At 46.8% G+C, this 12,704-nt stretch overlaps 2 protein-coding genes across 6 annotated transcripts in view; one reads left to right on the forward strand and one right to left on the reverse strand.

The window, feature by feature from the left end:
- The window catches only part of CA12 (carbonic anhydrase 12), a 68,714-nt gene extending 63,935 nt beyond the window's left edge, over positions 1–4,779 (reverse strand). For all 3 annotated transcript variants that reach the window (XM_055088025.1, XM_007120501.4, XM_007120503.4), the window contains exon 1: positions 4,564–4,779. In XM_055088025.1, coding sequence (XP_054944000.1) covers positions 4,564–4,648 — 85 coding nt within the window. In that variant the 5' untranslated portion in view covers positions 4,649–4,779. The remainder of the gene's footprint in view (positions 1–4,563) is intronic.
- The window catches only part of APH1B (aph-1 homolog B, gamma-secretase subunit), a 213,777-nt gene that overhangs the window by 104,738 nt on the left and 96,335 nt on the right, over positions 1–12,704 (forward strand). Inside the window, exon 7 of one of the 3 annotated variants that reach the window (XR_008618570.1) lies at positions 7,339–8,154. The exons of the other annotated variants lie outside the window; for them this stretch is intronic. The gene's annotated coding sequence lies outside the window, so the exon portion shown is untranslated. The remainder of the gene's footprint in view (positions 1–7,338; positions 8,155–12,704) is intronic. 3 annotated transcript variants of the gene reach the window in all.

The following is a 12,704-nucleotide window of genomic DNA, read 5'->3' on the forward strand; positions in this document are numbered from 1 at the left end:
ATCTCCACATTTCCCATCACTTCCCAGGAACTTAGAGAATCTTCGAGTCTCCTTCCCAATCTTTGGGGTAGAGCGGGGAGTCCAGACCCCTTAGAGTATTTGATCAGTACTGTGGACCTTTCCTCATTAAAAATGCCCACTAACACATTGTAAAGCAACCATACGCCAATAAAAATTAATTTTAAAAATGCCCATAAGCTTGGACACAGAAAATTTCATGTACAGTTAACTTCAGGAGGTCCACAGAACCATGTTAGGTGTTTTTTTGTTTGTTTGTTTGTTTACTGTAAGCTTCTTTGCCATAAACATCTTCGCTGCTGCATAATTAATTGGCATAAAGACAATTTTTCTGTGAAAGATCAAATAACTAGTTGACAGTTTTGGTTTGACAGTTTGGTTTCCACTGGTTGAAATGCATTCGCATTTCTTCCAGTTAGTGATGTTATTGATGGCTTTATCCAGCTGACCGATGACGATCATTTGCCCCAAGAGTTGGTTTCTTATTTTGAAACACACTACATTGGAGGAGAAAGAGGCCGAGGGCCTCGAAGGTGCAGAGTTGAGCCAAACATTTCCCAAAGAACTTTGAAACAACTGTCACTAGAGATGTGACAAGATGCCAAGAATACACCACAGGGTAGAGGCTTTCACAGTGCAACACAAAGCTCAGGTGCAAACATGCACTCCTGTATTTGGAAACTGATACCTCTCTTAATGAAGGAAGAAATGTTAGCAAGAACGAAAAAGTGCACTGCCGAACGAGGAGATGAATCAACAAACCAAAAAAAAAAGAAAAAGGTATAAAATACTATGAATGAAAGACTTGGAAGACATACTTAGGTACAACCCACAAAATAAAATCAGTTATTTGCACAGTATTGCCATGAGTCTACACACATTTTAAATGTATTCAAATATTTTGTATCTTGCAATAAAGTCTTTTAAATTGTTATTTCTTATGTTTCATTATGTCCTTTTTGAAAAAAATTTTTATTGGAGTCTAAGTGATTTACAGTGTGTTAGTTTCAGGTGTACAGCAAAGTGAATCAGTCATACATACATATATGCACTCTTTTTTAGATTCTTTTCCCATATAGGTCATTACAGAGTATTGAGTAGAGTTCCCTGTGCTGTACAGCAGGTCCTTATTAGTTATCTATTTTATATATAGTAGTGTGTATTATGTTAATCCCAATCTCCCAATTTATCCCTCCCCTCTCCTTTCCCCCCCTGGTAACCATAAGTTTGTTTTCTACATCTGTGACTCTGTTTCTGTTCATTATGTCCCTCTTGATATCCTTCTTTTACTTTTTATTATTTTATTTTCTACAGCAAAATTGCCTTATGGGTCAATTAGTTATGCAGCGAAAGTGCTTGCGGCAAAGATGCTTACAGGCGAAAGTACACAGGGCCCCACAGACCCCCTGAAACTTGCTATGGACCGGATGGGAGTTAATAGTCCCCAAATTAACCTCCTCTGAATTAGCAATTGGATGAAGACATCCAGAACTGTGGGGAACCCAAACTTGTATGTGACCCCCAAGTTTACTGCTAGCCTTTTACTGAAACAGTAGTGAAAAGGAACAAAACAGCTTGGCTTTGGAGCCAAGCTACAGAAGACGACTTCAAACCTCTTTTCTGAACATTTTCCCTCAGCGTTCTGTTTGAGGGCTTCTATTAAAACAGAATCATGGATTTCAGAGGCAAAGCAAGCCAGGTGATTGCCACTTAGCCAGGCAGAGAACTTGGAGGCCCAGGTTGTAAAATCTCACAAAGAACGGGGAAGTTTGTCCTCACTGCTTCCCTGAGAGACATAGGCCACTCGGTGATCCTGGAGGCCACCAGGAAAAACATCTGCTACCTCTGAGCAGTCCTGCCTTGGCCAGAAATTTTAATTGCACCTGCACCAAAATCAAATCATGGCCTTAATAACCTACATCTTCTGCTACTTTCCCCAAAGCTTGCTAAGCTGTGGTTTCCATGTTGTTGCAGCTCTCATCCTCAGATGAGGTATCAGCATAATACTCTGGTAAGCTCAGGGCCCAGTGTGATCGAGTGCATCAGGGACTGTAAGGGCTCAGGTGGTGACACAGGACTGGGGAGTTGTTCTTAAAAAGCAGCAGCATCAGAGCAATCTTTCCTGGCCGCCTTTCTCTGAGCGAACCTGCTTGGCCCTCGCGACTTGGTGCTTTGGGTATAAAGGGCCATGCCTGGAGGGGCTCAGAGGCTGGAGTCTGGGGAGGAGAAGCACGGTAAAATGAAGGGGAGGGTGGGCTGAGTCAGGGGGTCTCATTGGATGAAGGTCAGGGCCCAGCCTGGTTCATTCAGTTCAGCCAGAACTGAAGGCAGGAAGACTTTATAAAGCAAGTGTGCCCCTTTGCTTTTTGGAAATGTCCCCTCCTGGTTTCCCACCGTTAGCTTTAGGGGCAAGGGTCTTCACAGAATTAAACTGACCCCACAGGCAGGCCAGGCAAAGGCCCCTGCGGTTACACCTCAGTAGCTTCCTGAGAGCACTGTTCCCTTTCCAAGAAGGTCATCTGTTCTATCCGGAGCCTTGGGAGGCCCAGCTGGATGCCTGTTAGAACCTGCAGACCCAGCTTATACTGGGCAAGGAGAATGTCCTGGGTGCCTTCGGAGGAAATGATGTTTACAAAGATTCGGGTCAGGGGTTCAGGGCCCTGCCTGCTTCCTGTGCTGGGTGCTAGAACCCACATCCATGCAGCCCAAGGCTGCTCAGCTCTCCACACCAGGCTCAGGCAAAGGAGGCTCTGCAGAGTTCATTGAAATGTTCCCCTGCAGCACCTGAGAATTCCTAGGTTATGTATGGAAGATGCAAGGCTTCACCTTATTATGCCCCTTCCCTCCCTAACCCTGATGTTCCCCAGTGCCAACAGCTGGGAGTTTAAGTGCCCCAGGCGGAGGGCGGAACACACTCTCACCCTGTTGCCCAGCTTAACCCCCCTCCACCCGGAAACCTTGGGTTTAATACTGACATTTTACACCTCAGTAAGTGTTGCTTTGACCTTGTCCCTGGAGGCAATTAAAAAGCCAAGAAACCTGCCTGAGGCATTAATAGAATAAAAGCTGTGTTCTTAGAATCAAGGGGTAAGCAGGCAGGCTCCTCTGTGTGGGGTGAAAATAGATTTTTTACTGAAAACTTTCCCCAGCCCAACTGCGAGAAGTGGGGAGGGAGAAGAGCGAGGGGGAGAGGAGGGTATGGAAGGTCAGAGAAGCAGAGGGGCGAGGAGGAGCTACCCCCAGAGTGAGGGGAGTAACAGGCTTTCAGGAAAGAGGGCCAGTCAGTAAAGGGCTTCTCTTTCGTCCTGGAGCAGCTTGGAGCTCTTTCAAGTCAAACTTTGGGTCTCAGGGCAGCTTTCTTCAGAGGGGAAACTGTGTCAAAGTTTGCAGTTTTATAAATTAATTTCCACTTTTTTGTAACTACTTTCTCCCACCCACCTTCTGCCCCACCAGATGAGGAAGCATTTCATGCCAGCTAGTGGACTCGAACTGAATTAAAAAGAATGGCAAAGCTGCTGACAGCGAGGCACCTCCTGCCTCCCTGTGCCCTGCCCCACGGGCACCGGGACCTCTGAGGGGAGGGGGCTCCAGCTTTCATGCCGCTGAGCAGGACCAATTTCCCACTGCCACCACCCAGCCAGGGAGGATGGATTGTCGGCCATTCTAGTCACTTTGGGCCCCTCTATAAGTGTTTCAACCAAGCCTGGGTCCAGGAATGGTCGCACCTACAAATGTCCGTACAACTTGGGACAAAACTGTCAAGGGCAGGAGCCACCATCCGTTACTCGGGAAGTTTCCATACGTCACCATCTACTCCCCCAGAAAAGCGCTCACCCAGCTGTGGAGAGGCAGGCAAAAGCCCTGACCTTGGCTGCTGTCTGCAACTCACTGCCCAGACCTGAGCCTACAGATGAAGCCCCTCCATCTCCTCCTGCCACTGGCTGGGCACCACCAGCCCCCCAGCCCTTCAGGGTTCAAAGCCCTAATTACACTCAGAAATAAGCTGTGTATGCTCGTCTGAGGGCACGTACACACACACGCGTACCAGAAGTAGAGCCCTTCTGGAGAAAAATAATGATTAAGGATGGCATGCATCATTCCTTTGACTTGGAGGTGAAACAGTGGTAAAGAGCCTCTCCTCCAAAGAAAAGCACCCACCACTGAGCAAACCCTCCCTGGTAAAGAGGCTGCTCAGAACACCCCGGTCACTCCACCGTGTGCACGTGGATCGAGACACAATATTTGAAATCCCGGTTCTGTTTCTCCTCCCCGGTTAGCAAATTCCCAAGCCACCTCTGCAGAGCTGGGGGTGCTCCGAGAACACAGAAACATATTTTAATGCGAAGACGACGTGCGCCCTGGCAACCGGAGCCGATCCTGCATTCCACAGGAAAACGAAGCATCCTTTGTAAAAATGTGCTATTTTGAGACCATGCAGGTCCTTCCCCGCTCCCCCCAGATGATTTGTATCATTAACGAGCCCCGTGGAAATCCTGCCCAGGTGTGGCTGAGCGCTCGGGATTGTTAGGAAAGAAGAAACTTTACCGTTGAGTGGGGCTGGGTTAGAAGGCTGTTCCTTTAAGACCACGAGTAGGAGGACGGCAGCCGCGTGCAGGCTGCGGAGGGGCATCTTCGGGCGGCTGCTCCGGGCAGGAGGCGGGCGCGGGCTGCCGGCAGCCGGGCTCCTTCTCTCTCTCTGGCTCCGGCGCTGGGGCCGGCGGGGCGCGCACCGGGACCTCGTGCGCGCAGCCTGGGCGTCAGGGCGAGCACGTCTGTTCTTTGGGCTCCTGGCTCCCCGCGGGCTGCTTTTATGGAGAGACTCGGTCCTAAACATATGATGTCACCGGGTGGAGGGTGGGGGGAGAACGCCCTGCCTATGGGAGGTCTGGCGCCCCAGTTCCAAGGTGAGTTGTAACCCTGACTTCAGCAGCTCACCGCGGGACAGCGGCTCGGGCGCTCCCCGGAGCCGGGGCTGACCTGGGAACCCGCTTCTCCGTGGGAGCCGCAGGCAGGCGTGGGAGAGAGCCGCCTGCCTTGGCCCCGTCGGGAGGGGGTGCGTCTAGGGACTCGCTTCAGTGGCCACGGCCTTGGTCTGTCATTGCCCTTACTGAGAAGCCCCCTTAGTACAATGCCATCTGGGCAGGAGCCTCCTCTGGGCCCCAATCGTGTGCCTGCCTGGACTGGGCACACTTTAGGGACTGGACGACACAGGTGGGGTTTGGCGAGGGCTGCATTCAAAGTACGAATTTCTGTGGACGGTACAGTGGGTCCTGATAAGGTCTTACCTTTGAAATTTAGACGCCAAGAAATTAACAGGCAAATAGCACAGTGGGGATACACTGTGAAATAGATAATAGATATACAGATAGACTAAATAAATAAACAGCTTTACTAAGCAATTAGACTTTCCTCTCATAACAGGTAAGTAGGCAAGGCTCGTAGTTCATAATATCAATAGTTCTTTAGGAAGCTGGGAGGGGGGCATCCCTTCTCTGGGGTAGCGGTGAAAGGAAGGGACTCACGTTATTTATTGAGGACCTACTCAGTGTAAGGCTCTGAACCAGGCGTTTTGCATCTTGGCTTAGATCGGTGTCTGAGTTCTGTTTTCAGTGCGGATTATCATCACCTGTTGCTCGTTTCTGCCCACTTTCCTCACGTATCCGTATTCTTGTAAATATATGCATACACCTAGTCATATACTTGCAGTTATGATCCTCTTCGTATTTAGTCCATGCTCAGTGGTTAAGTCAAAGGTCTTACTAACTTGCTGCCCCCAATGCTCACTAAATCTTCCTGCTGCTGTTTACTGCCGCATGCTGTTCCCGCCACTACACTTGTCATTTGTGCTTCTGGCTTCCCTGGGTCCTCTGAACGTGTCGGCCCTGCCCCCCATGCTGGGCTCTGCGACCCTGCCTATTCTCTTGGCTCCCTGCTGCCTACAGGTATTGCTCAGATCACATGGTCTGCTGAAGGGTGCCCACCCCCAGCCCTGGTATATGACCTTTGGTTTTGTTACCTGGACCATCCTGCCTTCTTCTCTTGGCCACAGTGGCCTGACCAGCCCACACCTCTCTGGTCTCTGCTGACCCTCAGCCTAAGTGGACTCTCAGGCTGGTCTCCGTGACCAGAGAAGCTGCTTGTCTGTGGTAGTTTTGGAGGGATAGAGCAGCTTGTCTGCTGAAAGCCTCCAGGAAGCACATGCCACCCGCATTTCAAGGGGTGCTACTGTTCTGTCCCTATCCTCTCAGCTATGTATGGGTTAATAAAGGGCTTTGAAGTCTTTTTAAGGAAGTAGTTACAAAGACAATCTTGTTACAAGCACTTTCAGAGGCTGGTAGACTTAAGGATGACCTTTTCTGCCTGTAACTCTTGATCAAGAGCCACACCTCCGGGTGGTGAGTGAGCATTTCACTGTGGTTCTTGAAACATTCACATCTCCGATTTGTCATCAAGGTCTTTAGAAGATGAAATGTACTAGAGGAACACAGAGGTTGGGGAGGAGCCACTGCAGGTTCAGAAATGCACACCATGGAGGTGAAATCACTCACCCCACGTTTCACTACTGGTTCAAGGGAAACTGGGCTGGGCACACACATTTTGTTACTCCCACTCTGTTCTGTCTCGCTAAACAGTAAGTCTGATTTCTCCTTGAGCATGAACCTCAAAGCGTTCCCCAGCAATTCCCCAGAGACAGAGAAGTCTAAAAAGGGGGTGGATTTAATAGAATTTTGTGAACTGGGTTTGATGGAGAGAAAGGAGAGGATTGGGTTGTTTACTGCGTAACTAGATCAAAGACCTGGTTAATTAGTAAAGAATGGATAGCAATTAAAAGAGAATTGAGAATGTAAACGGAGACCCAATTGTCCTAAGTGCTTTAAGTTGTTTTCTTCTAGTTTTATTGAGATATGATTGATACATAGCACTGTATAAGTTTAAGGTGCACAGCATAATGATCTGACTTACACACGTCATGAAATGATTTCCACAGTAAGTTCAGTGAATATCCATTTTCTGGTATACATACAAAATAAAAGAAAAAGAAGAAATTGGTTTTCCCTTGTCATGAGAACTCTTAAGATTTGCTACAGCAACTTTCCTGTATAACGTCCAGTGGTGTTAATCGTATTTATCACGTTGTACGTTACATCCCTAGTATTTATTTGTCTTATATCTGGAAGTTTGTACCTTTTGACTGCCTGCATCCAATTCCCCCACTGCCCCCACCTCTGATAACCAGAAATCTGATCTCTTTTTCTGTGAGTTTGTCTGTTTGACGTATAATTGACCTACAAGAGTGATTTTTTTTTTTTTTAATCCTAGGGTGTCAGAGGGGGGAAAAAATCACACAGAAATGAATGGAATGACCAAACTTCTAAAACATTGAAGCTGAATATCAAGCCTCCCTGTCCCACTCGCCAGCAAGCAGCACAGACCTAACCAGCTTAAGACCCCAACTCTGGGAACCCTCCCTGCCAGAGGCTCCCTGAGGCCTGTGTAACTGAACATGTTTGGATTTGCCTTGCCATCAGCAGATGAGGATGTTGTCAGCTGATAACTAGCTCATTAGTCAGTGGATTAAGGTAGAAAGTGGACCTTCAGCGCTCAAAAGATGGCACCAGGCCAACAAATGACATGCCCAGATGGAAGGCCCCAGGGAGGAGAGCTTCTCTAAAATGTTGCCATCTGGATCAACAGGAGGGTGAGGCTGATGAGTCAAAGGGCAGAGGAGGGGCTTCCCTGATGGCGCAGTGGTTGAGAGTCCGCCTGCCGATGCAGGGGACACGGGTTCGTGCCCCGGTCCGGGAGGATCCCACATGCCGCGGAGCGGCTGGGCCCGTGAGCCATGGCCGCTGAGCCTGCGCGTCCGGAGCCTGTGCTCCGCAACGGGAGAGGCCACAACAGTGAGAGGCCCGCGTACCGCAAAAAAAAAAAAAGGCAGAGGAGTGTGGAGGAAAGGAACACCGGATTTGGTGTCAGTAGGTCTAGACTGAAGTGCCTGCCCCACCACTTACTGGATGGCCTTGACAGTGATGCAACCTCGCTGAACTTCAGTATCCTCGTCATCTCTAAAGTGCAGATTGTCATCCCAGCTGCAGGGGCATTGAGAGAATTGATCTATGGCTGGAATGAGATAAGGTGGGTGGAAACTTTTCATTCATTCATTCACCCTCTATGTGCCAGGAACTGTGCTAGGCATAGTCCTTGCTCTTGGAGAGTGTGTAAACATAAAACAAATAATCTCATAAATAACCATGTAATTATGATTGTTATAAGCTTGATGGAAGGTTGATGTATAACCAGAAGGGGCCCACTCTGTCCTGAGGCTGTGAGGGAAGACATCATCAGTGTAAGGATTAGATTTTATGACTTCCTAAAACCTTTGAAATGCACACCTAATACCAGGCTCTTCTTTCTCAAAGCTGGTGCCGTCTGGCAGTATTTGCCCTTTGTACAAGCTAATTGTTGGCCTTTCAGGCATAAGCGTTAGAGTATAGAGATTTTTATTTCTTAAGGTAAGAATTAACTCTTCAGATAGTATCACTCAATTGGGAATGCAGCTTTTGATGGGGCAAAAGAAAGGGCTGGTGGGCAGAAAACTAACATGTATTGAGTGCCTACTATTTGCCAGACACTGAACTTGGCACTTTATTCTTACAACAACCTGTAGGGATGAGTGTTACATTTGCCACTTTACGGATGAGGCACCTGAGGCTTGGAAAAGAGAAATACCTTCCTTGCACAGGTTCACGAGGCTTGAGTAGCAGAGACTGAATTGTCAACTAGATAATTCTCTGTCTCCAAGGCCCAGGCAAGCTCTTTTCATGGCCGCCCTAACAAATGCCTCAAACGGGGACGTTGTGTTTCCGGAGCCCTCTGAGATGTGGATTCTCCAGTTTTCTAGATGCTGTGATTGTTTTTGTTGATCCGGGGCACAGTGTACCACTTCTGGCAATCACATAATGCTCCACATGGGACATGGCTGTGTCCTTCTCCCAGAGCGCCATGGGGAGGGGTGCTGAGGGCCCCTGCACTCCGCTCACTGCACAGAGCATCTGCCCAAATGGGATACGAGGAACCTGACACCACAGAGCTTTGATTTGATATGTTCTCCAGCAAAGGAGAATATGAGCCCAACTGCGGAGTTCTTTGTTATATTAATGAGCTCTGCTTTGACCGGTGTGAGGTGCAGGGTGGCGTATGGAGGGAAGGTGAGGGAAGGAAGAAGGAAGGAAAAGACCAAGGGGTTTCCTTTTCCTGGGCGGTGACTGAGGGAACCCCTAGGCCAAGACGTGCACGGACCCCTTGATCCCCGTGTGAATGTCTAGGTCTTTGAAAAAAATACAGTCACTTTTGTCTCTTTCTTCACATCTGCTTCTTCACTTCTGCAGCTGTGGCTTAGAGTCATAACCTCTGTGTGAACCCTAGCTACCGTGCTCAATTTCAGGCAGGATCAGGTGGAGGGCAATGTGACCCACAGGAAAGAAGGCCAGACTTGTGACTCTGCCAGGAACCAGCTCTGGGCCCTTAGCAAGTCTCTGGCCCGGTGTATGCCTCAGTTTTCTGATCTGTACGTTGAAATAAGAATGTCTAACCCCACCCGGGGTTGTGAGTGTAGGATGAGACCATATATGGGAAAGTACTTTGGAAAACAAAAGCACTTGACGTACACAAGATGTTCCTGAGAGTGGGCTTGAAACAAAAGAAAGTTGTCTTGATCTCAGTCGTGGTTTACTAACTTAAGAAAATGAAATCTGGATTCCAACCAGGGACTGTAAGTTCTTACCCAGCCCCTGCTACCAGTTTCCATGGTAACTTGTGACTCTGGTCTAATTACTTGTCCATGGACTCCAACTGCTTCTTCTGTCCAGTAGGGAATGATGGCTTGTCACCGGGACTTTTATAAAACACTCTTCATGATTGATTAAAAATGACAATAAATCAAAATCCTATGCACAGGGAAAGTTAGCATTTTAAGTGAAAATAAACCTTGGTGCAATATGTGTTATCTCTTTCCAGGTAAATTATTCTGAAAACCATAGTTAGCTGACACCAAGACTGCTTAGGAGATATCATTAGACTATAATAGCTTAAGGTTTCTCACATCCATCTATCCTTTCACACCTGCTGGTTGGATCCACTCTCCTCTAACCTCAGAGGTTTGGTCCAGATCCTGTTCTCCTTGTTCTCAGTCTGAAGCACTGTCCTCTCTCAATCCTGTGTTTTAAACCACGGTGCGGTCACAGACCACATTCCAGCAAGCTCACAGGTGCCAACCTAAAGCAAATAGTCTTCATATCGATTCTGACAACTTCCACCAATGGTTAGGGAGGCCAAATGGTAGAGGGGAAAGAGCTTTGGCATCATATGAAACTGGACTTCGAAACTCAGCTCCACCACTCACTTCCTGTGTGACCTTGAGCAAGTCACTTAACCTCTCTGAGTCTCAGTTTCCTACTTTTTAAAGAGATGAAAGCTATAGAGTAAGTATACTGCAAAGAGGAGAGGGGAGGAATAAATATAATGAGCTAGGCATGTGAAGAACTTAGCGCAGTGGCTCATAATAAGCACTATGTAAATGTAGTTCTCTGCTGTAGAAAGGTCTTGATTGGCTGAAGGGGGACTATTTCACCCCATAGTTCCTAGTTTGGGCAATCCCACCAACCTCCCTGGTTTGAGCAATCACACCAAATTCCGTGAACCCTAAGAAAAGAATGAGTGATTCCAAGTAACACTGTCCCCCGCAATTCTACACATTGGCCTCTCAAAGAATGTAGTTTTTGTCATAACAAGCCCATCTCCCTACTGAAGCAATGATGCTTTCTAGATCAGTAGACTCAGAGCCACTTTGCCACAGGAAATGCCCAATCACTAGACTCTTGGGGCTGGGAGGTATTCCTGAGCTCAGAGATGCCACGTACTCTTGGAATAAGCTGGCAATTTCCTCTTGCTTGGATGCTCTAGTTCCGTGCAATTGCAGGAATGTATGAGCTTATCCCTCCTTTCAGTTCCTTTCAAAAAAAAAACTGGCAAACAACCCCCAGATGCTTGCATTTCAGTTTGCATTGGTCTCCCCTGGTCTCTTATCCTTGAAATAAGAGTTTGGGGCTCATTTTGCAGTGGAATAAATTATAACTAGGTTACTTCTGTCTGCATCCTAGTTTTTTAACACAGATATGCAAAACTTCTCTTTGATATTACATATCTGTTTTCTCATCTCGACAGGGTTTTGTGGCGGTTAGAAATGATGACAAGATACAGAGAGAGTCCTTAAAGGGTGTTCAAAGAATCAGAAAATGAAAACTCAGAAACTTGGGCTTGCTCTTCAAATTTGGTTTCCTCTGGGGGGCATGGGAAGGGAAAATCCCTCCAATACCTCAGTCATTCCATTTTTATCATAGAGACTTGATGATAAAATTAACTAGCACTTAATTCCAATGAGAATTTGTAAATTCTTTTGAGATGTTTAAGAAGAACACTAAACTCCAAAATTATAAAGTGTACTTTGCCTGTAACTGTTGAGTTGGCTGTTTGTTTTTAGTGCAGGCAACGTATGTGTCTGTTATAAGAAGGATCCCTGGGCTTATTCTACCTCTGAGAGAACAAACAAGTTGACACAGGCCAACTTCATAGGAAATAAATCAATTCAGAGATCGTGAATAAGAGAAATCCCATCATAATAGGTCTCATGTCTCTTCTGCTGTCAGCGGAAGAGAAGTGGTAAGAAGTGGGGAAGAGGGCAGAGAAAAGTTATAGAAGGAAGAGTTCTAACTCGTATCCATTGTCCAGACAAAAGGGGAGACGCAGGGAAGTGAAAGAAGGCGCCGTGGGCTTCCACCGGGGGCTGAGCAACAGGGTGGTCTTGTGAAGACTCAATACAGAGTCTGATGCTGCACAAAGCATGCAAGGCAAGACTGGAAATGGAACATTTTTTTTTTTTTGATTGAAGTATTGAGTTACAATATTAGTTTCAGGTGTATAACAGAGTAATTCAGTACTCCATTTAAATTTGTTATAAAATACTGGCAGTGTTCCCTGTGCTGTACAATATATCCTTGGAGCTTATTTATTTTATACATTACTACCTTTGTGCCTCTTAATTCCCTACCCCTATCTTGCCCCTCCTCCCTTCCCTTTAAAGTTCCTGGAAAGGGAACTTTAAACATTGAACTCGGACCGGGAAACAGCTCAGCCAAGTGATTTTTATATACAAAGCTATTTAGGGGGAATTCGTAAAGGAAAAGAACTGCCCACTACTCCATCCGACCTGACAATAACTTCATTCTTGTACGTTCCATTTTTGTTCTTGTCCGTGTCAACAAAAAACATTTACCAAGTTACTACCAAGTAAATATACTGTAGTTTGTATACTACTTTTTTGGAAACTAACAGTGGGTCATAAGGATTTTTCCACATTCCTGCATAGTCTTCAAAAATTTTGTAACATCAACAGCATCTTGAGCCTCATGAGGAGAACAAGGAGGCCAGGCGGAGGGAACGTTCCAGATGGACGAGAGCTGGAAAAGAAGGGACCAAAAGGAGCAATGGGAGAGCAGTGAAGAGACACTGTGGAAAACACTTTGGATTTTTGAAAATTTTTTATTATGGGAAACTTACAAATATATATAAAAGTAGAGAGGTACTTCCCTGGTGGTGCAGTGGTTAAGACTCCGCACTCCCCATGCAGG

This window comes from Physeter macrocephalus, chromosome 11 (assembly GCF_002837175.3).
Source record: "Physeter macrocephalus isolate SW-GA chromosome 11, ASM283717v5, whole genome shotgun sequence".
Classification (NCBI taxonomy): domain Eukaryota; kingdom Metazoa; phylum Chordata; class Mammalia; order Artiodactyla; family Physeteridae; genus Physeter; species Physeter macrocephalus.